At 60.2% G+C, this 26303-nt stretch overlaps 2 protein-coding genes across 7 annotated transcripts in view; both read left to right on the plus strand.

Moving 5' to 3' along the window:
- The first annotated feature begins 468 nt into the window (after nucleotides 1–468).
- On the plus strand, nucleotides 469–11491 carry SLC9A5 (solute carrier family 9 member A5). Of its 2 annotated transcripts, none has more exons than XM_032195942.1 (16): nucleotides 469–613; nucleotides 4196–4498; nucleotides 5016–5179; nucleotides 5400–5478; nucleotides 5690–5867; nucleotides 5973–6193; nucleotides 6326–6528; nucleotides 6803–6946; nucleotides 7064–7134; nucleotides 7595–7724; nucleotides 7835–7923; nucleotides 8039–8165; nucleotides 8269–8439; nucleotides 8791–8860; nucleotides 9044–9175; nucleotides 9468–11491. In XM_032195942.1, the coding sequence occupies exons 1-16, from the start codon at nucleotides 469–471 to the stop codon at nucleotides 9932–9934; spliced, it is 2694 nt and encodes an 897-aa protein (XP_032051833.1). In that variant the 3' UTR covers nucleotides 9935–11491. The 2 variants fall into 2 exon arrangements, with proteins under 2 accessions (XP_032051833.1, XP_032051834.1); XM_032195943.1 differs by having other exon boundaries at nucleotides 6857–6946.
- An 11657-nt stretch (nucleotides 11492–23148) lies between these two features.
- PLEKHG4 (pleckstrin homology and RhoGEF domain containing G4) overlaps nucleotides 23149–26303 on the plus strand; it is a 78193-nt gene continuing 75038 nt past the window's right edge. For all 5 annotated transcript variants that reach the window (XM_032195393.1, XM_032195395.1, XM_032195396.1 and 2 more), the window contains exon 1: nucleotides 23149–23678. In XM_032195393.1, coding sequence (XP_032051284.1) covers nucleotides 23676–23678 — 3 coding nt within the window. In that variant the 5' untranslated portion in view covers nucleotides 23149–23675. The remainder of the gene's footprint in view (nucleotides 23679–26303) is intronic.

Here is a 26303-nt window from a genome sequence, read left to right on the forward strand (position 1 = left end):
TCCTGGCCTCCCCTCCCTAATTGCAGGGAGGCTCCGGGCCCTCCAGCACCTCACGCCCGTTCCCTGGGCTCCCCGGGGTGCCCACACCCACCCCGTCCTGGGGAGCCCGGTGCTGGTCCCAGCACCCAGCCGGGGGCGCAGAGGGGCAGGGGCACCCCACCCGCCGGCACCCTGTGGCCGTGGTGCCCCCGGGGCCCCCCATCTCGGTGCCCCCAGGCTGCTCCCCCCCCCCGAGCCCCGGAATCCATCGGGGTGCCGCAGGAGGGCACCGGCTGGGGGGGGACTCGGGCAGAGCGGGGACACCGAGGGGTGCGAAAGGGGGGGACCGGGGCGGGGAGGGGGGGGCGGCACCGGGGCGGGGCTGGGCGGTCCCGGGGGCGGCGGGGGGGGCCGGGCTCTGTCCCCCGCCGTTGCCGGTGACGTCGCGGCGGGGCTGGCATCGCGGCGGAGCGGCGGAGCGCCGGGGCCATGCATCCCCCGGCCGGCCCCGCGGCCTCCCCCGGCCCCGCCGCTCCCCCGGCGGGGGCCGAGCTGCTGCGGTGGCAGTGGCAGGAGGTGCAGGTGCCGTGCCTGGTGGCCGCCTGGATCCTGGTGGCCAGCTTGGCTAAGATCGGTGAGTGCCGGCCCCGCGGTCCCCGAGCCCCGCTCACCGGCTGCGCGCCGAGGGAGGCGGCTCCGGGGGTCCCGGGGCGAAAAGGGGTGGCCGCGGGGGGCACAGGGACGAGGGGGTGATGCTCGTCGCCATGTGATGGCACAGGGCACGGTGGTGGCCCGCGGAGGGTGTGATGATGGGGGACGGAGAGGGTCGCACAGCAACGGGGAGCCACCGGCCAGGAGGTGCGGTGGGGCTGGGAGGTGCTGGTGGGGCTGGGAGCGAGGCCACGTCCCCAGCACCGGGATGGGTTTGTAGGTGCCGGGTCACTCCGGAGCTACGTGGGCTTGGTGGGCACTGAGTGGGCTCCAGGGGCAAACTGGTGACCTTGGGCACGGGTGTCCTCCTCGGGGCACAGCCGTAGGAGCGGGCATGGGGAGTGGGCACGCTCTGAGTTTGGTGCCGGTTCTGCCATCAGGAGGAAATGGGGGCTGGGAGCTGGGCACGGAGGTCTCTGGGCAGCTGGGCACCAGTGGGAGCTCCCAGGGCACAGGGCAGACCGTAGCTGTCACCGCCAGCCGGCCTCTGCCTGCCCCCAGCATCACCAAAACCATGGGTTTCGACCTCGCGCTCCTCTCCTCCTGCGGCCTTCTTGCAGGGAAGAGCTAAAGCTCCGCAAGGAATAAATTAAGGCACGCCATGAGCTTAAAAATACAACCCTCTGCCGGCGGCTGTGCCACCTCCAGCTGCTGAGCGCGCCTCTCCTGCAGAAGAGCAGAGAAAGCAGTCCTCGCTCTGCTTCTTGTTTTCAGACACCTGAAAACAAGCTCTTTGGGCTTCCCTTGACGCCTTCCCCTCCCCATGCCACGAGCCGAGCTGCTGCCACCCCATACGCCCTCGGTGGGCACTGCCATCCCCTGCTTGGTGGCCGTGGTGACACGCCAGCCGGGTGTCCCACAGCTCCAGGCTGTCACATCCCCCCCTGTGCTCCTAGCCAGCAGCAAGGAGGGCCACCAACCCCCCCGAGGTGGCACCTGCTGTCCCCAGAGTGCTTTGGTGGGCGCCGGAGGAGGTTGGGGACGTGGGGACGAGGGTCCCCTGGGTGCAGGGCGCGGGCTGGTGCTGAAGAGCCGCTGCAGTGCTGGGCTGCCAGCTCACAGCCCTGTGACTGCAGGGGAGGAAGCGGCCCCGGCTCCGTGTGGTGGGGAAGTGACACTGGAGGCTCTTGTTCTTGGAAGCCGTCACGATGCTGGGGTGCCCCGAGCCAGCAGAGAGCAAATGCCCGGAGCGGAGAAAAACCGCTTTGGGTGTTGCCTTCCTGCACAGCGAGGCGTCATCCGGGCTTTGCGGCCTCTCTAGCTCTGTTTGCTCTGGGGAAAGAGCAAAAAGAGGAAATGATGATAAGCATCGCCCCCAAACTGCTCTGCACCCATGGAAAGTGCTGCTGGGCCCCTACGGGTTGGCAGCAAACGGGCATTTTTTCACCCAGCAGCATTCCTGCAGGTCGCCACCTCTTCTCCTTGCAGCATGTGGTCCCTCAGCCCCAGTGCTTCCAGCACAAGCATCTCTTACTGGTTTCCCCTCCGTCCCCGCTGGCACCCCGGGCGCTGCAGGGATGGAGCAGGGTTTGTCCCCGAGTCCCCCCGCTGGCACATCCCGTGCTGTGGATTTCTCGAGCAGCGCGGATTATGGCTCTGAAGTTAATTCACATGTGGCTAAGTTACCGTTGCTGTGGGAACGTTAATGCTGAAATTCTTGACTAGCGGGTGTAAAATTAGAGCTCCTGCCACCCGTCCCTGCTCGCTGCGCCCGTGCTGCAGAGGAGCTCGTGTGCTGGGATTCGCTTGTGAGGGCGGCAGCGTGCAGAGCAAATGAAGCCTCCAGCATTCCCGTGCCCCGGCTGTGCAGGCAGGGTTTCTCCCACCGATGCTGCTCCCTTCTTTGCTTGTTATTTTGGCGCTGGGGGCAGAGGGACTGGTGGCAGCTGCAAGCCCTCCCACGTCCCCACGGCATCTCTGCAGCTCTCCGGCCAGCCGGGGCAGTCTACTGTGTGTGGAAGGTGAATAGAGGTTTGCAGAGCTCTGCTGTCTGTGCCTGGAGGGTCCCCATGTCAGCACCATCCCAGTAGCACCACTCTGCCCCTCCTGGGCAGTGCCGGGGCTCCCCGGGGTGGCTGTGCCAAGGAGGTGTGCAGGTCACTGCGAAGGTGTCAGCAAGAGGAGCAGCCCTCGTCCTGCATGGCTGGCAGAGGGCTCCGAGCTGTTGTTTCTGCTTAGGAAGTAGATCTCAGATGTTGAATTATCTCATTTAATTCAGGGCCCCGCTTCAGTGAAGGAATGCAGATTCACCAGGAGGTGTTAGGAAAGGAGTAAGGAGCATCAGGAGGCCCTGACCTCGGTGCTCAAGGTGTCCGCATCTCAGGGACACCAGGACTGGCCCCAGGCAGGATGGAGCAGGACTGGGAGGCATTCAGAGCAGAGGGCACGAGCAGCAGAGACATGGAAGCTGAGCTCCTTTAGGTTTACTCCACTAGAGACAAGACCCTGGGCTAGGTAGACCTGTGGTCCGTCCATGGGCGTCTCCCAAGGAGAGGAGCAGCTGTGTTGTAGGGTTGGTGTGGGACCACAGCACAGCTTTCCTTCTGGTGGGTGACTTGGCACAAGCCATGCACACCTCTCAGCCAGCCAGAGAGCTTTAGGGACTGGGGTCTGGGGTGGCAGCAGGGCTGGGCGTGCAGCTGAGCAATGGTTTGGAGGCTCTGGTGTCCCTTGTACCTGCTGGGTGTGCAAGGACAGGGGGCTGGGCCTGGGGTCACCGAGAAGCTGGAGCAATTTGGGTTTACCCAGGACCCCCGTGGGGACAAGGCTGCCCTGTGGGGCAGGTCCCCGGTGCTGGCTGGAGTGACATCCCTGGGCTTGTGCCTGCCGTCAGGCTCATTGCTGCGGAGCTGATACGTGAATACGAAGGCGTGATCTGCTTGCTCCAAAAAACCACTTCCCATTTCGTGGCAGTTTAAGGTCTGCTCTGAACCTCAGATGGAATAAGCTGATTACTGGAAGCAGCTCTGGCGGCGCAGCTCTCACGCGCCTCGTTTTTGCATGCAGGCAGGTTACCCGGTGCTCTGGCAAGGAGGCTGCAGGGGTTTTCGTGCTGCTCCACTTGTGTGCTCAGCCGGCTGCAAACAAGGTCACCCCGTCACCAGAGCCGAGCATCCCCGTCTCCGAGAGGGGTAACGCGTCCCTGTGAGCAGGATGCCTGAGCAGCAGCCAGCGCTGCTTGCGACACCGTGAGCATGCTCCATGAGGCTGTTCTCCTTTAAGCACAGATACCAGAGGCCAAAAAAGCAAAATACACAGCTGCTTGGCTTGTTTGGCAGTGGCCTAGGAGCAGAGGGAGCTGCAGTGCTGACCTGGGGGTTTCCTGTGGCCAGCTAACTAGAAGGTCTTCTGCTCACACGTGGCCACAAAGCGTCCTTAGGTGCTCCGTTGTCCCCACCCTGGGGTCCCTCATGCACCAGCCAACCCTTTTGTGGCTCCTGTGGGTCCAGGATGCTCTGTCCGTGTGCTCCTTTGGCTGATGTTCCCATTCTTCCTTTCCTTTTAGTTTTCCACCTGTCCAGGAAGGTGACGTCCGTCGTCCCGGAGAGCTGCCTCCTCATCCTGCTGGGGCTGGGCCTGGGGGGCATCGTGTTGGCCGTGGCCAAGAAAGCCAAGTACCAGCTGGAGCCCAACATGTTCTTCCTCTTCCTCCTGCCCCCCATCGTCCTCGACTCGGGCTACTTCATGCCCAGCCGGCTGTTCTTCGACAACATCGGCGCCATCCTCACCTACGCGGTGGTGGGCACGCTCTGGAACTCCTTCACCACCGGCACCGCGCTCTGGGGGCTGCACCAGGCCGGGCTCATGGGTGGGTGCTGAGGGCTGCTTGGCGTGGGCCACATCCCCAAAATTCGGGTGGGAGGATGCAAGGCACCCTGAATGTACAGCCCGTTGCCCGGCCCTGGCGTGGATCCCAGAGATCCCAGCGCTTGGGAGCGATGTTCTGGCAGGACCAGAGAGCGTGGAGGACGAACGGGACCTGCTCAGTGCTGGGCTGACTCATGTCTTTGCTATTTTTGTCGCCGACCTTGGCTAGCTTTGCTGGCTCACTGCCGTGTTCCCTGTCCTCGGGTTGAGCTGCTGGCCCTGGCTGGCCCAGGCCATCCTCTGAGCACTTCTGAGCCCGGAGGAACGACCGAAGGGGATGGCCGAGCCCTGCTCCCCTCATGAGCCAAGCCCCACAGCCCCTCGGGGAGGCCTGAGAGCTCAGGGATGCAGACTAGGCACTGGGAGCAGACAGGGAACAAGCCTGTCCCTTACCTTATCCACTGAGAGGGGCTCTGGGGAGGATGCTGTGCCTCATCTCCATCCGTCTGTCCCAGCAGATCCAGGCGTGGAAGCCGGGCTGATGGATTTCCTGCTCTTCGGCAGCCTCATCTCGGCTGTGGACCCGGTGGCAGTGCTGGCCGTTTTTGAAGAGGTCCACGTGAACGAGACCCTCTTCATCATCGTGTTCGGCGAGTCCCTCCTGAACGACGCTGTCACCGTGGTGAGTTGGAGCTAGGGGGGATCCCAATGTCCTGATGATGATGAGGGTGGCGAGGCACCGGCACGGGCTGCCCGGTGAAGCTGTGGGTGCCCCATCCCTGGAGGGATTCGGTGTCAGGTTGGACGTGGCTTTGTGCAACCTGCTGTAGTGAAAGATGTCCCAACCCACGGGGATCCCCCAGGCTGGGTGACATCCCCAAAGGACGTTGCGTTCCCTGCAGGTGCTCTACAAGGTCTTCAACTCTTTCGTGGAGCTGGGCCCGGCGCACATCCATGCCACGGACTACGTGAAGGGGGTAGGTGAGTATGAGCCCCACCAGCCCCTCCACCTCTTCCTCTGGCATGGAGGCACGGGGACGAGCACGGGGACGAGTTGTACCGTGGGCTGGTGCTGAGCCTGTCCCAGCCATCACCCATCCTCAGGGGATGCTCTGGTGGGGACGCAGGTGGGATCGTGGGGCCTGCTCCTTGCGGCCTGCCCCAGGGGTGCGATCCAGCCTCTTCCCCCCAGCCTCCTTCTTCCTGGTGAGCCTGGGGGGCACGGCCGTGGGGCTGCTCTTCGCCTTCCTCCTGGCCCTGATCACACGCTTCACCAAGCGCGTGCGCATCATCGAGCCGCTCTTCGTCTTCCTCCTGGCCTACGTCGCGTACCTGGCTGCTGAGATGGTCTCGCTCTCCGCCATCCTGGCGTGAGTACCGGGGGCTGGGAGAACAAAGCTGAAGCTCTGAGAAGCGGCCAGACCCACTCCTCATCCCACCACGGGGTCGTGACAGCTCCTTCTGCCCCTCTGCAGAGTCACCTTCTGTGGGATCTGCTGCAAGAAGTACGTGGAAGCCAACATCTCCCAGAAGTCCCGCACCACCGTCAAGTACACCATGAAGACGCTGGCCAGCAGCTCAGAGACCATCATCTTCATGTTTCTGGGCATGTCGGCTGTGGACACCTCCAAGTGGGCGTGGGACACGGCGCTGGTGCTGGGCACCCTGTTATTTATCTTGCTCTTCAGAGCTGTGGGTCAGTCAGTCCTGCTGGGCCAGCATTTTCATCCCAAAGAGGGGTACCCCCCAGGAATGGCTCCTGGCCTGGGCTTTGCCCCATCTCCAGGAGCAAGCCCGTGTCCCAGGCTCATGTCCTGCTTCTTCCCAGGTGTTGTCCTCCAGACCTACGTGCTCAATCGCTTTCGCCTCATCCCCCTGGATAGGATCGACCAGGTGGTCATGTCATATGGCGGCCTCCGTGGAGCTGTCGCCTTCGCCCTGGTCATCCTGCTGGACAGGGACAAGGTGAAAGCCAAGGACTACTTCGTCGCAACGACCATCGTGGTGGTGTTCTTCACGGTCATCGTGCAGGTGAGCATGGGCACCCTGCCCACGGGGAGCCGCACCGTGGATGGATGGATGGATGGATGGATGGATGGATGGATGGATGGATGGATGGATGGATGTGAGCCTGGGGTTGGGGGTCTGGAGGGGCATGCTGTGGGACACAACCTCCAGGTTTCAGGTCTCCAGGGTGGCCATTAGCCAGGTGCAAAGCACAGGAGGTCGGGTTGGTTGTGGTGCACGCGGCTGTCGCAGCCACTGTCCCTGGTCACTTCATGCTGCTTCTGCTCCCGTGCCCCAGCCGTGCACCCTCTCGCCCTCCCAGTCTTTCCCTTGCCCTCTCCTGCCATTCCAGGGCCTCACCATCAAGCCCCTGGTGACGTGGCTGAAGGTGAAGCGCAGTGACCACCACAAGCCCACGCTGAACGAGGAGCTGCACGAGCACGTAGGTGCCCCCCACACTGCCCGGGCAGGGCGAGAGCGATGCGTGGCCTCAGTTTGGCCGGGTGTGCTCAGCCCTGGGTCTCTCTGCACCTCTCTCACCCTTTTCTCCTCCCTCAAGGCCTTCGACCACATCCTGGCGGCGGTGGAGGACATCGTGGGACACCACGGCTACCACTACTGGCGGGACAAGTGAGTGTCTTGGTCCGCTGGCCATCAGGTGGAGGGGGTGGGGGAGCTGCTGCGGGACCGTGGTGGCCACAACGGCACTGCGCCTCCACATGGAGGGAGGACACCAAGGAGGGAGCTGTTAAACCCTGGTAGTGTTTATCTGCGGCGTCACAACAGGAAAAGGATGCAGAGAGCCTGCTTCCCGGAGGGGAAGCTCCAGCTGGGCAGCTGCACCAGCTCCTGCCCTGCTCCCAACTGGTCTCTGGCTTCTCCTTGGCATGGGGACAAAGTGGCAGCGTGTCCCGTCCCCTCCTACCCTTCTCTGTCTGTGTGTCCCTGGGCACAGCCAGCTCCTGCGTGCCCAGCCTGCTCTCACCATATTTTGAACACTCTTGGCCTTGCACGGGCAGAAGTCCCCCGGCCATCGAGCCCATCTGCCCGCTGTGGGTGCTCCACCGCCCGTGTCTCCGTTTCGCTCCAGGTGGGAGCAGTTCGACAAGAAGTACCTGAGCCAGCTCCTGATGAGGAAATCTGCCTACAGGCTGCGGGACGAGATCTGGGACGTCTACTACAAGCTGAACATCCGCGATGCCATCAGCTTCGTGGACCAGGTAGGGGGGCACGCGGTGGGATCTGGGCAGGGGGCTGGCGGCGTGGTGGTCCCCACGGGCTGCCCGTGGTGGTGGGCTCACCCCCCACAGCCCATCCTTGTCCCCCCCAGGGTGGCCATGTGCTGTCGGCCGCCAAGCTGGCGCTGCCCTCCATGCCCAGCCGCACGTCCATGTCGGAGTCGTCGGTCACAAACCTGCTGTGAGTACGAGCTCCCCCCTTGAACCCCAGCCCCCGGGCGGCGCTCGCAGGACCCCTGTAGCCTCCCCCTTCTCCGGAGAGGGCTCGATCCATCGGGATGCTCTGTCTGCCCTAGGAGGGAGAGTGGCAGCGGCGCCTGCCTGGACCTGCAGGTGATCGACACGGTGCGGAGCCGGAGGGACAAGGAGGACGCCGCGATGCACCACGTGCTGCGAGGGAGCCTCTACAAGCCCCGCAGGCGGGTGAGTGCTCCCCGGCCACGGCGCCCGCAGCAGGAGCGGGGATGGAGGATGCTGCGTGGGGCCAGCTGCTCATCCTGTGTCTCTTTGCCTCTCCCTCGGCCAGTACAAGGCCAGCTACAGCCGTCACTTCATCTCTCCAGATAAACAAGAGCGCCAAGATAAAGAAATCTTCCGGCAGAACATGAAGAGGCGCCTGGAGACCTTCAAGTCCACCAAGCACAACATCTGCTCCTCCAAGAGCAAAGCCAGGCTGAAGGAAAAGGGCAGGAAGAAGGCAAGCGGTCCCCAAACTGCTGCTCCCCTACTAGCTGTGAGGTTTGGCCTCCCTGAGAGGTCCTGCAGGGGGTGGATGAGGTGCTGCAGGGCTTTGGCATCTCCAGAGCCAACGGGGATAGTGGGGAGTCCCCCCCCAGCACCTCATCTCTGTCCTGCATGGGTGCCCAGATGGCATGGGACCTGCATGGGTGCTGCATGTCCCCGTGTCCCCATCACGCCAGAGCTGCCCCATGTGGCCCCGAATCCCAGAGAGCTGAAAGTTTCTTTTCCAAGCACGCTCAGGGCCACCTGGGGACAGCGCCGGGGTTTGCACAGGGCAGGTCCCAGCCAGGTCCCTCTCGCTCTGCAGAAGGACATCTCTCTGACCAGCGACGCACCCAACGGGAGGACGCACAGAGGTGTCCCCTGGCAGGAGGCAGGTGAGGCTGGTGGCAGGACAGGTCCCCGGGTCCTGCAGGGGGTCAGCACGCTGTGCCTGCCCACTGCCAGCTCGGAGACACGGCAGCACCGGGGTTGTGCTGGCACCAGGTCCTTCTCCCGTGGGTGCAGGGGGTCAGTTTGCAGGGTGCCTGGTCCCCATGCACTCCCCTGTCTGGCTGCAGCTCCTGTGCTGGTGATGGTCAGCTCCGAGGAGGAGGAGAGCGATAGCTCAGAGACAGAAAGAGAGGACGATGAAGGGATCGTGTTCATCGCTCGAGCCACCGATGAGGTCCTGCAGGGAAAGGCCACCCCTGGTAGGCACCGGCACTCCCATGCCCAGCAGGGCAGCTGCTTGGCTAGCTCGTCCTTCCTCCACCTGCAGAGCAAAGCTGACTTGGGCTGTGCAAAACCAGAGTCAGCGGAGCATGGATAGGAGAATCACTCTTCTCTGTGGCCCTGGAGGCACAGCAGAGCCTCCTTGGTGGCTCTTGCACCCCTGGGCCAGCAGGGAAGGCTCCCATTTGGTGGCAGTCGTTGCTTGCAGGGCTCAGGGAGAGGGCAGGAGCCACACAATATCCTCCACTCTCCTTGTTTCTGTGTCCCCAGGCAGCCTGGACGTCTGCCCCAGCCCCTGCATCATCCCGCCATCGCCCACCTTGGCAGAGAAGGAGCTGCCGTGGAAAGGAGACCAGGCTGACCTGGCTGTTTACGTCTCCTCGGAGACCACCAAAATCGTGCCAGTGGATATGCAGAAAGCGTGGAACCAAAGCATCTCCTCCCTGGAGAGCATCGCCTCCCCGCCGGGCGTCGAGACGGGACCTCAGCACAGGCGCTTCGCCTGCCCCGTGCTGGAGGAGCAGCCCCAGTCGGCGAGCCAGGCGATGCCGGAGCAGATCTCCTGCTTCCAGTTCCCCAGCCACGTCTCGAAGAGCGGCAGGTCGCTGAGCGACAGCAGCCCGGACGGCGTGGAGCAGCAGGAGCTGCAGCCTTTGATGGCCTCGGAGGAGCAGGGCAGGGCGCTGCCCCCCGCCGAGCCCCGGCGGCTGATGTTCAGCAGGGCCAGCCACATCTGAGCCGTGCCACGGATGAGGCAGGGGCTGGGGGCAGGCTGAGACCCACCGATTGCTCTGCCCTCTCGCTTTGTCTGTGTGTCTCCTCTAACTCCAGGAGCGGCCGAGAGCCCGGTGCTCCTGGGGCTGCTGATGGTCCATCACCTGCATGAGCTCCATCACCTCCTGGTGGTGGAGAAATGGGCTCGATGCTGCCATAGCAGGTCCCAGCTTCATCCTCCCGGGGAGGCACAGCCCCCCAGACCTCGCTCTTCCTCTCTGGTCTCCCTCCTGCATCCTCGCAGTGCTGGGAGGCCGGAGATGTTCCTCCCAGAGGTGGGATCCCAGCCGGACTTGACGCCGTTGCGGCTGTGCCACCTGGAGGTGTGGGGGTCCTGGCTGGGGGCTGCTCGTGGGTGCGAGTGCCTGATCTTGGCTCTGTGGAGGAGGCTGGTGCACAACAATCCTCCCACACCCAGCACCGAGCCGGCAGCTTCCAGGCGGCCGATTGCTCAGAGCATGCACGGACCTCAGCTGGGAGACCAGAGACCAACTCCTTTTCCAGGGCAGCTGTGTCTCCCCTGGGTTTTGGAGGCACCGTGGAGGCAAAGCCATGACTTTCTCAGGACTAGGAGCAGCGCTCCTGGGGCTTGGCTCCACCGGGAGCCGGGCTGCGTACGCACAGGAACTGTTCCAGCACCCCACCGGCTGTGCCAGCCTCACACCTCTTGTCTGGATGTGCTCCCCGTAGCTGCCGTGTTCAGCTTTCTGGCTTTGTGGGGAGGCAGCGGCCCTGCACAGCATCCTTGGTGTTCATCCTGCCTGCATCCCAGTCCCTCCAGTTGCCTGGGGCTGGTCACAGCACGAGGGGGTGAGCAGCGGGTGTGAATGTAGGTCGGGAGCTGGGCGAAAGCTGAGTGCATCTTCAAAAGTCTGTCCCCAACACCTGCCTCCCAGCCACCCCGGGTCCCTCCTGAGAAGGAGGTGAGATCGGGTGACCCACACAGCGATCCTTTCCTGCTGTGACCCCAAGGGACAAGAATCAGTCCCCGAGAACAGCTCGGAGCAAAGCAGGGCAGCCAGGTGCAGGAGACCCCACGGTCCAGGCAATGTGGGAGGGTTGGGGATGTCCTCTTTGTGCAGAATGGTGCTTTGGGCTGTTAAAAGCCCAAAGCAAGCAAATAACTGTGTGATCATCTACCTGGGGGTGCTGAGACAGCAGGTGCCAAGGGGATGTTTAGATGCACTGGGTGAATGAGCCCAATGTAGGGCGGGCAAGGTGGTGTAGCTCAGGTACTGCTAGCAAGGCTCAGCGACGGCTGAGCTCAGTACCCGTCCTACCAGCTGGAGCATGAGGTTTTTAAAAGGATTTTATATAGTTTTGCATTTCTTGTATGCCTTATTCCGGTTTTGATTTCTGATATTGGGCCATACTAAATCTCTAGCTGGGTCAGTGTTTTATGTAGCCATGGGCACCACAAACGACTCGAGACTTACTATCTTATTTGCAAGAATATTGTTTTAATGTGAAAATATATGCAGAGTATTTTGTAATGTTCAATAAATCAGAGTTGGAGCAGGTGCCACGGTCTGGACTCACTGCTGTCTGGGAACCTCTGCACATCTCACCCCATGCAGCTCCGGGCTGGGTTCTCGTCACCACATCCCTGTGCTCTCTGCACTTCCAGCCCACCTCGCAGGTTCAGTGTGCCCAGCTGGAGCAAGTAAAATCACTTTTCAGGGTATTCTGGGTCTCAGGAACTTCTAATGCTTGGATCAGTGCCTCGCATGCAGCACTGAGAACCCCTTCCTCCAGCCCAGCCCGAGCTGCGTGTGCTGGCTTCTGTCCTCCCTCCATCTGCTGGCTGCACGTCCGAAGGAAAGGCCAGCAGCCCGTCAGCTCGGAGCCCTCTCTTTTCTCCTTCAACCCCAGCCACGCTGTGACCACTCGGTCGCCTTCCAGGGATGGTGGCTCCTGCTGCACCCAGGGGGTTGTGTCAGTATTTGTTCTCATCCTCCAGTCTCTGTATTTCCCTCTCCTGCCTGCACAGGGCTGCTCTGCGCCTCCCAGCGCAGCACAGATCCGTCTCTTCCAGCCTAAAAATACCAAAGCTCTTCAGTGGAAAAACACGAGAACCAGGCCAAACCACGAGCACATGTGCCCAAACCTCTGCTGCTCCAGGACAGAGTAAGGCACAACAAATTAGCTGCCTGTCAGACTGTAGCCCAGAACACACAACCCTCCGACTGTTATTATAAGCAACCCCATCCTGGAGCTGTCTGCCTGCTGCAGACCATTTTGCACGCGGGCTGCTCCTCGCTCTGCCATTAGAGCTGCACATTTTTTCCACAGTGATTTACTTTCTCCAGGGCTCGGCTCCTCCAGTTTCTCCGTGGTGCTTGTGAAGTCAGCAGAGGATGGAAGGCAGCGCTGGAAACGGGGCCCCAGCGGGATGGAAGAGCCAGGCTGTGGGCGATGGGCTGGCGGTGGCCAGCTCCCAAGTCAGCCGAGCAGCAGCTCCGTGCAGTCGTCTCAAAATCACAGCCTCGCCATCACACAACGTGTGTTGGAGCATCAGGCAGCTTTTACATACAGCCAGAGCAGATACATCGCTTATTCTGGGGAGCCCCAAGTTGCAGCTAGCATCCAGCTGTCTCACGAGCACCAAATGGAGGGGAATAATCATTCCTTGAGCTGCCAGCTTCACGTTCTCCATTGCGGCAAAGGTGCTGTTGACTCACACCACCTTGCGTACTTCTTCATTCTGCTCCATCTCCAGAGCACTCCTGACTCCTGGTGTGATGTTTTCATGATGGTGGGGAGCAGCTCAGTGGGTGTCCAGCTTCTCCCCTCCCACTTTGCCCTTGGTTTTCCAGCAAATCATGGCAGAGGCTTTGGCCATGCGGACGTGAGAACAGCAGGAAGGCAAACAGAGAATTCAGGAGAGGTGTTCAGTCTGATCGTACCTGGGCGCAGACATTTTGGAGACACATCAGCCCACTCATCGCTCGTTTCTGCTCCTGTCCATGTGTCCAGGCATCCAGCTCCCAGCCTCCTGGCCAGCTGAGCAGCCAGGACAGGCCCAGGTGCTGTGATGGGGTGCTCCTGGTCTGTGTTGTGGGACACGGATGGGGATGATGAGGAGGTTCCTTTTGTTCTAAAGCTCACAAAATGGGTTTCTACCAGGTGCTGGGGCATGCAGTTTGTGTCACAGGATCCCTGGCTGCTGCCTCTGCTCTGCAGGACTGCTTGGCACTACATCCTGCTGATGCCCCTGCAGCTGCAAGGGGCTGACTTCCCCTTTGCCTGTTTGGGACAAGCTATCTGCACGTCCTATCCATGTCTGCCTCCTGGCCAGAGGGTTGCATGGCCACCTCCTAACACCGTCTGCTCTTCAGGCCAAGCAGCAGGTCCAGCATGACCCTGCTGATCCTCACTGCTTGGAGGCTGGTTTAGGAGAGGAAAAGGGTGTGAAGAAGCAGCTGCCCCTCCATGAGGAGCTCATCCCAACCCTTTTGAGCTTCCCACGTCCACCCAAGGACCAATGCCAGGTAGACTTCAGTGTCAGATCTCTCGCCGTATGGACCTACCAAGCTCTTGGTGCCCAAATCTGGGAATGACCTGACGGGGACAGCACTGTGGCAACTCACCATCACTCGGTGGCCACCAGCACTACCTGCGATGAGGCCTAGGGCATCCTGCTGCTCCAGTGCCACCGCTGCACCCCCTTTCCCCTGCAGCCAACCCTGCTCTCTGACATTCCTCAAAGCCTGCTGAAGGCAACGATTCATTGTCACTCCCGAATTACCTCCAGAGGGGTGGACGTGAGTCCTGGCCCCACTCTGCCCCGTGCAGCCGCTCAGCCGATGGACGTGAGCCATCCGGGGCCGCAAGGCGCGTTGTTGGTGACTGAGCCGGCATCAGTCAGCAGCCGGGGAGGATAATGAGGAACAGATTTGTGCTGGGCAGAGGTTCCCATGCTGCGTTCCAGGGCAGAGCGGCCAGGACGGGAGAGCTGCTGCCTTTGTGCTTCGCGCTGCACCCCTCCAGCGTGTGTCGGGCCAGCTCCTCGGCTCGCCCGCGTCTCTTTGCTGTCTGCGGGCAGTGAGCTCCCCTCTCCAGCGGCTCTGTCACCCGCTGGGCTGGCCAGGAGGCTGTGCCCGCATCCCGGGTCTGCAGGGGAGCGAGCTGCAGTGTGGACAGGCTGAAGACAGGCGAGCTCAGTGGGATCTTCAAGCCAGCAGGAGCTGGGTGGGGTGATCCACACCCTTCTTCGTGGTTCAGATTTCTCTGCTTTTGCCTGGAGGAGCAGACGGGACTGGGGGACTCCCTGCCTGGGAGGACTGCGTGGCCAGGCTGCTGCTCCTGAGGACTCTTGAAAAACAGCCAGGATGGATGCCGACACGCGGGGACTTTGATTTCACAAGAACTCCAGATCCTCCAGTTGTGATCTTCCTTGCAGAGCTATTCCTCGCAGCTGCAGAGAAGGCAAAGATCCCTGAAGAAGCCACAAAGGCTCCTCTTACCTCACTTTCTCCTGGCATCCAGCACCACACATCCAGGCTGCCCTGAAGGTAAATAAATTAAACTTGCATTGGGTCAGCTGGAGAGGGAGGGAGCTGAGGATGCTCTGGGGAGGCAGCAGCAGCCCACAGGTAGTCCCGAGCCTGCGGGCAGGGCCTGGGAGATGGGCCATGAAGAAGGGCTTGGGAAGACCAGGGTGCCCTTCCATTTGCTGTGGGATCCTGTTAGAAACTTGGTTCTGCAGCCATGTGTGCTGTGTTTGTGCTGTCACTGCCCGTGCACGAGTTTCATCCCCCTGGGGCCCTCGCTGTTGAAGGCAGACAGCCCGTTAGAGCTTTGCTTTGGCCTCCTGGATAGCTTGGAGGGGGGCTGGCTTTTGAGCTGTGCATGCCTGGCTGTGAGTGGGTCTCTGGCAGTTTTGCTGCTCTGAGACTCTCGCAGGCAGCCTGGCGAACACAGGGCTCAGAGCTGCCCACGCGGTGCCCTGAAAAACCTCCGCTAGGCATGCTCTGGCAAGCAGCACTGTGCAGAGGTCACCCCCTCCGCATTTCTCCTGGACACTTGTGGTCCTGCCTGCTTTTTTAGCCCTCCTCAGCTCCCAGGGTCAGGATATTCCTTCTCACCTACCGCATACGTGCACGCATATGCGGATATTTTCAGTGGGTATCTCCTGCTTATGGAGAAAGCTAGCAAAAGCTTTGGAAAGGTGCCCCCAGAAAGGTGGGGAAAAAAAGCAGAAAGCAAATACCCAGGCTCAAAACGCGCTATGTTTTCGCGTGCTGTGATGTGGGGGCTGGCTCCTGGGAGCTGACCGCTCAAGGAACACGAGCTTTTGTTTTCCTGGACTGCAAGGACCGGCTGAGTAAGCAGATTAGCCGGCCTGCTGCAGGAGGGTTGCATTGTCTGAGGAAGGCACGGTGGCTAAATAACAGAATTAGCCGGTGACCTCTGAAAGGCTCGCTCTGATCTTTGTTTTCTTCTCCTAAGGAACAGACAGAATGGTTATAAATGTTTGATTTTTTTTTTTGTCTCCTTAGCAAAAATAGCTTTTGAAGCAAACAGGAAATTACAGTGTGCAATAAAGAGCAAAGAAAGCCGACCAGCTACCTCGCTGAGCTTGGATTTGTCTACAAATCCACCTCCACGCGGGGAGCACAAATCCAGCTCTGATTTACCAAAGGTGACTAAACCGCCCCAAACCCTCACGTGGCAGAAACCCTCTGGGGCGTTGCTCCCACTGCTGTACCCGGGCAGAAACGGGGGACCTGTGGGGTGTCAAATCCCGGCCAGGAGACGGGGTGGAGGGCAGGGTGCCCAGGTCGACCTGCCCTTTTATTCGCACCAGAGCCTTGCAGCAGGAGGAAGCAGAGACCTGATGCACGAGGTGCCAGGCTCACCGACTAGTTACCCTTCACCATTTAATTACAGATGGGGCCCTGGCTGCGCTGCTTTCCGAGAGACTGCCCCACACGCAGCCTTGGGCCCTAGGTCAGCTTGGCTGCCATTTAATTGGGGTGACAATTAACACCCCCCAGCCTCATCAGCCTGCCTCTGGGGGCGAGCCGCCGCAGCAGCGCGCCAGCAGGGAGGCGTGGGCAGCCTCCATGCAGCCATGGTGCAGCAAGGGGGGGAGGCAGGAGAAGGGCCGGGGCTCCCCGGGGGTGCTCCAGGCCGGGGGTCGAAGGTAACGGGGCCGGGTCCCGGTCCCAGTCCCGGTCCCGGTGCCGCTGTGGCCGGCAGATGTCGCCCCGCACCGCGGCCTGGCCCCGGCCACCGCCCGCCCCAAGAGCCCGGGGGCAGCCGGGGATAAGATGGCGGCCCAGCTGCTTCAGCTCCCCCTGAGCGGGGCGCGCCTCTGCAGAGAGAGCAGTTTTTTTGGGGAATAAACGTTTATTCTGTACGCAATCCCGTGTGGGGTGTGAGGGGAGGATTGGGCTGTGCTGGTCCAGGCTCCTGGGGCTTTGCAGGCTCTCTTTTACAGGGTTGTGGAGGGTGTGTGGGATGGCTGCTCTCTGAGGTGCTTCAGTCGGTGCTGGTGCCTCCCGGTCCCCTCCATGTCTGCTCCGTTGCTGCCTCAGTGTGGGAGCAGAGTTCTTGAGGGGAATGGCAGCTCTGATGGAAAAAGGGTGAATGAGAGGAAAGTGGGAGAGACCTATGGCAAGGAGGGGAGGGAGACGCATAAGTCCTCTCCCTTCACCTGCCTCAAGGCTTCTTTACTAATTTAGTAGCACTCTCTAGGTTTATTGACTAATTCAGTAGTGTTCTCTAGCCCTGGTGACTGCTCATTCCCAGTGCAGGGTCCTCTCCCTCAGACACACATGGAGAATGAAGGGTCTCTGGTGTAGGATCCACCACACAATACCCTCCAGGAAACCCCCATGCCTCACATCCCACCTGCTCTGGGTCCCTTCCTTGTTGCATTTTTTCCCTTTGCTGGCATTCCCCAAGCTTTGCTCCTCTACTTGCCAGCTACGTGCATCCCAGAGCAGCCCCATCCCTGCCAAGCAGGTGGTGCCCATGGAGCACAAGGTGTTCCCTGTCACCTTCTGGGCTCTGGAGCTTCAGCCAGCAGAGGTGGCTCCCAATTCCCCTGGGGAGAAGACCCTGACCCCAAACTGATGTTTGCCTGCTGCTAAGTGGCTTCAAATTTAGTCTGAAGCCTCGTGGAGCTGCTCAGTTGAGATAGAGAAACTGGATTCTTCCCCTTCACTACCAACTGGCAAGGCTGGAGGAAGGCCATGTCTCACCAGGCTGCCATCCTTCCACTAGAAATACCACCAGGATTCAAAGCACTTGGGAAGCACCTGGAGGACCACGAATGGGACTCACCCAAGTTTAGTGGGCAGCACTTGGCCCAGCTGCATGCAAGCAAAATAAGAGCTGGTCCCAGGGAACGCCCATAAAGGCTCCGTAAAGCACTGATTACATGCCCACAGCTGGAGCTGCACCTTGGGGCTGTTGCTGTGCCCCAGGTGAGTGCAGATCTAACCCAGCTGCTTCTCTGCCTGCCTGCTCTGGCGGAGAAGACTGTGGGCAGGTGAGAGCTTTCCTTCTCTCCAGAGAGGATCTGCCATGGGAGAATGGTTTGCTGGGATCTGCTGGGCGCAGGCTGCTCTGCAAGCACTGGCTGTAAGTGTGGGGTTTGTGAGGGGCTGGGGGGCTGGACAGGGTGTTCACCCCATAGGGATGGTAATCCTGGGGCCAGAGATCCTGGAGCAGGTTGATGGAGGTGCTGTGGTCCTGTGCCACTGGAGTACTGGGTAGGACCCACTGAGTGCCCAAGCTATGGTGGGCAGTGCTTGGTGTTGGGTCCCTCCTTGCTGGAGCCTGGTGGTCAGAAGCCCTCCCTCCTAGCTAAATATGATTGTATTTGGGTCACTTTGGGGGGTGAGAAGGGACAGATGCCGTGCCTAGAAACATGTCCTGTGTTTGCTTGTGTTTCTGTTGTTGCTCAGCACCTCTGTGGGGACTGTATCTGCTTCTCCTGGCAGAGAAGTGGTATCTGGGTGCTCACATGAGCTGGCTGGCCTGATGGCACGAAGTCATGCTGGGGGGTCCATCCTTCCAACCCTCACCCTATTAGGCAGACCTGGAAAGAGGAGCAGGCCCTGGCACCCGTGATGGGGTTTAAAGAAGCTGTGAGACTCCGTGCCCCATGTCTGTGGGGCAGGGGCTGGAGGTGGTGGCTGGGCTGGAGCAGGAAGGGTGGAGGTGCCCGTGGGCACGTCTAGCTTGGAGGTGAGCATGCTGTGCTGTCTCAGAGTACAGTAAACATGTGCTGTTGGGATTAAACAGCATGCAGCACCACTGCCAGCAGGGTTGGTTAGCGTGGGGAGGTAAACAGATGACTGTTTCATGCCATTAAATACGTGGCATCTGGAGAGAGATGGATCAGTTTTAGGCTGCTCTTCAGAGACAGCCAGTCTGCCCTTATCTAACCAGAGATGGTGGTGAGTTTTGAAGCAGCCCTCCAGAAGCCACAGCTGGACTTCTAAGCATTTTGTCCTCAGGAAAGGGAGGCAGTGCCCCAGCTCTGTGGAGGCAAACAAGCAGTTCTTCCAGGATTTCAGCTCTCCTAGCTGGGTCTGGGTGCACAGAGGTTTTGTGTCCTGTTCCAGGCTGCCAGGGGGCTGGGGTCTTCTCAGGCCAGCTGCTCATAAGCCCTGCTCCTACCTGCATTGGGTGCATTCATGACTTTCACGCTAGGAAAAGTCTCTGGAGGATGCCTCATCCTCACTGAACCCAGCAGGCTCCAGGGGCAGTGTCCTGCCCCAGCCAGTGGGATTTGTCATGCTCTTGGGCTGTAGAATCAGCAAGAGGAGAAACCTGCTGGGTTAGGAGGTGGATGCAGGGTTCGCTGGGGTCTCAGGTGCAGAGCCACAGGGACAGGCTTGGAGCTGTAGAGGTGTTAACTCCAGAGCAGCACACAGCACAGTCCCTTTGCAAGGCTTACATCTCCAATTGTGGCTGAAGCAATCCTGCTCTGCGTGAGCATCCTGCAGCAGCAGCAGCTCCTGTCTGTGGCATGCCCAGCTGTATGTCCATAGCAGGAGGTGGGTGTTCTTTTGCAGAGCCTAAAAGGAAAGTTAAAGAAGCCCAAAGCTGCTCAACATGAAACAAGCGTCTTGGCTGTATGATAAGTGTGTTGGGTGAGGACGTGGTGGTGGTGGTCTTACCATGAGGGTGCTCAAACACTGGCAGAGGCTTCATGTTGAGGTGATTGCTGCCCCGTGCCTGTCAGCGTTTGAGAGACATTTGGGCGATGCCCTGAGTAATGCTTTCCCTTTGGTGAGCCCTGAAGCAGTCAGGATGTTGGACTCGACTTGCAGGTCCCTTCCAGCTGACCTGTTCCCCCCTCTGGGCTCTGGCAGTGACTGATGCTCACATTGGGCTGTTGCTGAGTGCAGACCCTGGGCACTTGGGGATGCCTGGGGCAGGTGTTAGATCAGCTCCACATCTCTTCTCGTCTGGGGAAGGTGCCGTGTGTCATCAAGGAGTGCCTTCGTGCTCCTGCAGAGAGGCTTTGAGGTTGCCATTCCCTGCTTAGGTCACTGCCCCGTGGGACTGCATGCTGTGGTTGTGCTTGCAGGGTTGCATGCATGCTACAGAAAGCTGGATATGTGACTCTTTAAAAATATATTTTCTCCCCTGTGGCACATGGGGCTATCTGAGAACCTTAAGTGGGACCTTCCTGACTTCTGTACCTATAAAACCTCTCCTGTAAAGCTTCTCGGTGGTTGCCTGCACGCTGGGTTTACACAGAGCAACATCTTGAAGCGTAAGCTGGAGACCTGGTAATTGAGTGGCTCCTGCGTCTTCAGATTGTGAGCGTCACCAGCTGTTGTTATGGAGTCTCTCATCCAGACTTCTGGGAAATCACACCACGATTATATTTCTGGCTTAAGACATTTATTTATTTTTTTTTCCTGATCAGGCTGGGCCTCACAAAGAGGTTGCCACTTAGAGGTAATTACTTGCTTTCAAAGCTGAATGTCTCTTGAGGATTGCAAATAGAGGATTATCAAATTAATTAGTTACACCAAGAGGTGCTTTTGTGAAGCCAAGGCCTGCTTTGCTTGTGAACTGAAATAAAGGTTTAAATGTTACTAAACCACGTAACACCCGCTCTTTTCTTCCTAGTGGGGACAGGAGTGGCTCTCTCCTGAAGTGGTGGTGCAGAGGGCTGCTGGCAGCCCCGTTTTTTTTTCCTTTGGTTAAACCTGTGTCAAACAAGCACCTATAGCTGCTTTTAAGGCCAGGTGGGGCCTGATGCTGCTTCTTGGTGGCTTCCCAAATCCCTCCAGGCTGATGGGGCTCACAGTGGGTAGCTTGGTGGGATCATAACATAACGAACCTGTGCTTTGAGGGCAAGCCTTAATCCGTGGGACATCTGCATGGCTGGGAGAGAGCCACAGTGCAGCGACGAGCAGATGCCTGGAGGTGGATTTGGAGTCATCCCTGGGCTCTGCGCTGCCACTGCCTGCTCCAGGGCTCTCCCTGCCCCTGGAAGCCCCCACGGACACGGGAGGTTCCCTGTGCTGTGTGAGGACGCCGCTGATCAGGTTAAGCTAATGTGGAGTGCGTGTGTGGGGTTTGCTGCACGCTGCTGTAGGGAAATTGTCTAGCTGGCGTGCCTATTGCACAACTTCCCCTAGGTCAGAAGATGGCCTTATCCGGCATCCAAAACATCTCCCTCCTGTGTCTCTTCCAGCACAGCTGAGTCCTCTTGGTAAACGCACTGAGCTTTCCCTGCCTTGCACAACCGAAAAGAAGCAGAGCTCTGCTAGCAGGGACTCAAAGCCAGAGGCCCTGCCTGCGCTCTCCCAGCTCACGCGGGGCTCTTGACCGCGATGCTGCTTCAGCAGGCACTTGAGGAGCTCTGCAGCTCCATGTCCAAGGCCCAGCAAAGGGGAAGCGGGGAGCAGAACTCATCAGCTGCCATGCGAGCTACCAAAATGGTCTCCCCGGGGCAAAATTGACCGTCGGTCCATGCAAAGGACCTGGCTCAGCTTGGCCGGCAAACCCAACGCTCTGGGCACGCGCCCCGGTGCCAGGAGCTCTCCTTGTGGGCTGCTTTCATCTGCCGTGGCCCCTTCCTTGCCCCTTCCCGGCTGACAGCAGCCTTTTGCACCGGCTTCAGCAATTAAAACTCAACCCGAGGAAACCGCAGGGCTCGCGCAAGAGCGAGGAGCTGCTCCTTGCGAGGAGACAGTGCGAGACTGTGTCGGGAACAAGCGCGGCATTGTTGTCAGCCGCAGCCGAGAGGGGCTGTTCAACACCCACTGGAGTGCTGGCTGCAGCTGTCTGCCATGTGCTGGTGTAGGAAACAGATCCTACAATGCAGCAGACGAGGGAAAGGCCACTTTGCAGTTAAAAATAAATAAATAAAAAAATCTATATTAGGATCCAGCCATGAGTAAACAGCGCCGCGATGTTCCCCGGAGCGCTGTGCCATGGCACAGGAAATCACGTCACCGCCCCCGGCTGCGACGGGGCGAGGTGAGCTCAGCTCTTCGGTCTGGGAGCCCTGCACGGGGGAAGATGCTCCTGAGCTCTGAGCAGGGCGGAGGAGGAGGAGGAGGAGCAAGGCTGGGTTTGAGATTGACTCGGATCAGACAGCCCCTTCCCTCTGTTTGTGCACAGGAACGCCTACAGCCAGCGGATTTCTGGGGGTGCCCTGTGCGGTGTTGGCTTGGGAGCTCGTGGAGAGCTTTTGGTTGTCACATCTGTGGCTGAGACATCCGCTGCACTTCAAAAACCAGGTGCTAATGATTGCCTGGTATGAGTAGCACCTGGGGAGCGAGTGGCTGGTCAGGGAGCACCTGGCTCTGTCCCTGCTCAGGGAGGTGAAAAATGTGATGGAAACCAGACCGGGGCTGTGCACGCACCCTTACACGGTGCCCTCCTCGTCTGTGTTTATGGGGATGCTGTAAAATCCTGCACCAGCCCCCAAAGGTACCATCCTTTTTCTGGCCTTTAGGATCGCTCCTGGCCTCCTGAAGGGAATCCCGCACGTTGTGCTGCAGGTGAAGGACCTGCAAGGGCATCTCCGTAAAACTCCTGAGAGGTGCAGTGGAGCTCTTCTGCCTCCTCTGACTTTGCGGCAGGGGCTGTGACTCCTGCAGAGACAGCTCAGCACCTCTGCTGGCAGGAGGTTTGTCAGCCAGCTGCGTGCCATGTGCGCACCGGGGGGACATCGCTCTCCATGCTGCCCTTCTCAGAGCAGGGACAGCCCCTGGGGAGGCTGCTGGCACCTGCAGGAGGATGTTGCAAAGGTGTAGCCACATCTTTGGGCTGTGAGATGCGTTTTGGGGAATAAATGAAGGGCAAAGCTGCTTTGCAACCGTAGCCTTGTGCAGACAAATCCGTGCTCGGAGGCTCTGCTAAGGAAGCGTGCCAGGTTCCTCGCCCTTGTGCTGTGAATTGGACAGGGAAAGAAAGGTTCTTCTGCAAAGTGCAAACAGTGATGCAGCTGCTGTGCTCGGATCCGCTGGCAGAGTCGCATCCCATCTAGGAGGACGTCCAGATCCCGCAGGGGACGTCTTCCCTCCTGCCGCGTGTCCTCATGTCCTGCCTGAGCCACCCTTCCTCTTGGCATGGGCTTTATGTGACCGGCACCGGGATGGTGCCAGCACCACGGCCTCCTGCTTGGAGGCTGGTCCCTGCCGAGGCCACACGGTCCCAAATCCTGCAGCCAGGCCCTGGCCTCATCCCCAGGGCTTCTCCTGGGTGTCACCTCCCTCTGCACGCCACCAGACCCCGGGGTGCCCGGCAGCACCTGCCTGTCCCTGCCTCCCTCCCTCCCCACCTCGGTGGTTCTGCCCTTTCCCGTTGTCATTTCTGGAGGCTGTTGCCTGCCTGCACAGTGACCTTCCCCGCTCCCGGGCAGTTTTCTGGCCCCTGGCCATCTTAAACAATTAATGGAGGGGTGGAGAGACTTGCCATGTTAAATTACTTCCTCCTTTGGGAGGGGGCGAGGTCTCCACATCTCGCCTGATACCAATGCAGTTTGTTGCCGCTGCCTGAAGCGGTCACTGCCTCTCTTGTTTTCCTTCCAGAAGTTACAAAAACAGCGTTTCTCGGGGCTCTTTGCTATCCCTCAGCGTTTTTTTTGCCTAACCCGTAGCGCTTCCCTGAGATCTCGCAGAGCGGAGAAACTTCCCTGAACTTGGAGAAAAAGCAAAGCCGAGAGGAGAGGAGAGGAGAGGAGAGGAGAGGAGAGGAGAGGAGAGGGGGGCGTTTTTGCTGGGAGAAACCTCCCCACGACGCCGGAGACCTTCTTGGGATGTCTGCGGTGGGCTCGTTCTCCTCCAGCAGCTTCTCAGACCTGCGAAAGCATCTCCCTGACACGGAGCATCCTCGCTGAGCGGGCACCGGGCGCGGCGAAGGACGCGGCGATGCCGTAAGGAGCAGCCCGCGAGCGTCCGCTGGCTCTGCCCGTGTCCCTGAGGTCCCCGCGGGGCTGGGGAGCTCGGCACCCTGCGTGATGTCCCTCCAGCGCCGAGCCCCGGGGTTGGCTGTCAGAGAAACCTTCGAGGTCCCCTGCTCGGTAGTGTCATGAGTTAGATTAGTTGGAGCCGCGCTGGGGGCGGCGAGGGCTTGGATTACAGTCCGGGACTCCGAGTGCTTCGGTAGTTCACGTCGGAGGGGAGAGGAGACGCCCCGTCGTGGCACACATGGAGGAAAACGAGAAGAAACGCCGCTTTTGGAAGTGAGGGGGGGATAAAGGAGGCCGGGAAGATGGTAAGGAAACCGCCGCGGAGGGCTCCCGAGCGGGGCAGTGTGGGATGGAGCTGGACGGGGCAGCCGGCGCTATGGGAAACAGCTGCTCGCGCGCTTCCCGTTACTCGGATGGCACGGAGCACCCTTGGGTGCCGGCCCCTGAGGGTGGCTGCAGGGCCACGGGGCTCCTGTTGGGTGCTTCTCGGGGCTGCAGCCCTGCAGCGAGGCGCTGGGATGTGGCAGAGCAGGAGGCACAGGCTGGGTGCTGGGCTCTCCTCCTGCCCCGGCCCCTGCCAGCCCTGCCTGGAGGCTGGAAATGGGTGTCCTGCGTGGACACTGCCTCCACGCAGGGCCTGGAGAAGGGCAGAGTTTCTTTTCTTCTGCCCAAGGTTGGTGCTGGGGGTTGGAGAAAGCCCTGAGAGCCTGGCCAGGCAGCAGAGCACCCCATCTCCCCAGGGGGAGCTGCAGGGCAGTCCTGAGCCTGGCCGTGCCATGCACAGAGGTGCCTGGGTGAGGTCCTGCTACGGGCCAGGCTGGCTCCTGCTTGGATTTCCGCTTCTGGGCTCAAAGAAGCTCGGCTTTCTTTGAGATGAGGTGCTCAGCTCCTGGCTCTGTCCCTTCCCGTTGTCACCCTGCCTCTCCTCTGCACCCTCGTGTGCCTGCGTCGGAGCTGTGCCTGCTGTCCTCTCCTGTCCCGCTGCAGGCATCTTGCTTCGACTTCTCACCCCAGCCAGGAGAGCTCTTCCTTGCGGTTCTGCTTCTGCAGAGGTGCCTTTGATCCTCAAGATCTTCATCCCTGGTGCTGCCTCTTGTTCCACGGTGAGGCAGAAGCTGCCCGAAGCAGGGGCCGTTGTGCGGAGCGGTGCCACAGCCAGGCCGGGTCCTGAGGAGGGCTCTGAGGGGACCCTGTGCCCCTCAGGTGCTGCCTTCAGGCCTGGCAGCTGCAAGGAGCAGTGCTGAGAGGCCAAGCTGCCCGTGGGGAGAGAACAGACACGGCTGCGGGTGCTGGCCTCACCGCAGACCCCAGGTCCCTGGCGGGTGGCTGTTCTCAAGGCCCCAGCAGACCAGAAGTGACGTCTGTGGGCGGCTGAGATGCGGCTGCAGCTCGGAGCTGTGCAGTTCGGCTCGCCTTTCCTGGTGAATCAACATACCCTGCAGGCAAAAGATTTGGATCAGAGCGAAGGTGGCTCGGTCTGGTGGCCTGCGTGAGGTTTCCTCGTGGCCGTGGGCAGCCTGTGGGGCTCGGCGTGGCAGAGCCTGCTCTCTGAGGCAGGTGATTCTTCGCTCTCATGCTTCAACACTGGGGATGTTCTGCTCTGTGTGCGTGGTATGTGGGGCTGCTGCAGCTGGGGGATGCCCAAAGCACCAAGCGTGCAAGATGCCTCAGGCCAAAGCTGCCCAATTCCACCAGAATGGACTTGTGCAGCTGTGAGACCCCACGGCGCAGGGAAGGCTGGAGCCCGGCTGGGCTCTGCCCTGCTCAAATTTTGGCCTTCGTGGCTGGGGATCCGCCTGTGACCCCCAGTCAGGATTTCCCCTCCGTGGGAGAGGGAGCAGGCTTCCCCCCGCCCGGTGCCTGCTGCTGGATGGGGCACAGGAGACGGTCAGGTGCAAAACTGTGCTCTTGGGTGGGTTGGCTGGAGGCAAAGCGAGCGAGAGCCCTGCTCCCCTGCTGCACCACGGTGACATCCCCAGGCTGAGGGACGGTTTCCTCCCTGGAAACTGCTCTTCCACCCTTCACGGGACGATTGCTGCTGCCCTTCGATGGCCGTGGGGGCACTGTGGGCCCGGCACGTGAGTTCAGGGAGGCTCCCACAGCTGTGCCCCGTGAACTTTTCTGGTGGGTTTCAGCAGAGGAGAGCCTTTCTTTTATCACCCAGTGAAGTCTTTTCCTGGGGTGGGAAGGAAATGAGGCTGGGGATCACAAAGAACTTTAAGCATTGGGGATCTTCTTTATTTCCATGCCAAAGCAATGAGCAGGATTTTGGAGCACAGAGCCTGGATACGTAATCCTGAGCACATGGAAGTGGTTGGAAAGCACCTTCTCTGGGGTGACAGCTTGTGCCTGATGCCCACCTTCTTTCCAAAGCCCCTGGCCAGCAAGCATTTATGGTGAGATGCTGCGGGTTTCCAGGGAGGAACGTGCACCGAGTGTCAGCAATTCCTGGAAATCAGCATCCTGCAACAACCCCCCTCTGGCCATGGCCACGTTCGATGCAGGAGCAGTCTGGAGGTTTGTCTGGCTCACGGTGGGGCAGCACAGTGGGGAAGCACTCTGGGCTTCTGCCCGAGCTGTCCCGTGTGGTCTGTAGGATGCCAGGAGGGCAGGGGTGCTTGGTAGCCGCAGGCTGTGCGTGCTGGAGGTGCTGGCTTTCCAGCAGCCCCGTGGGAGATGCGCGCTCAGGAGCCACGTGCGTGTGGATGGCGCTGCCTTGGTCGCCGCTACCTTGCGCTGCAAATCTTCTCTGTGATGGTATAAAGAAAAGAGCATTGCTGGAAGTGGGATTGAAGAGAAATGGCAATGGAACAGCGGCTGCTTCAGCAACAGAGAGGGTGCTGAAGAGGAAGAAGTCCCTGAGGTGAAGCTGGTGCCTACTGGGAGTATTTTCCTGCCAGGCAGCAGAGAGGAGCCACCAGTGTGTGAAA

This window comes from Aythya fuligula, chromosome 12, assembly GCF_009819795.1.
Source record: "Aythya fuligula isolate bAytFul2 chromosome 12, bAytFul2.pri, whole genome shotgun sequence".
Taxonomy (NCBI): domain Eukaryota; kingdom Metazoa; phylum Chordata; class Aves; order Anseriformes; family Anatidae; genus Aythya; species Aythya fuligula.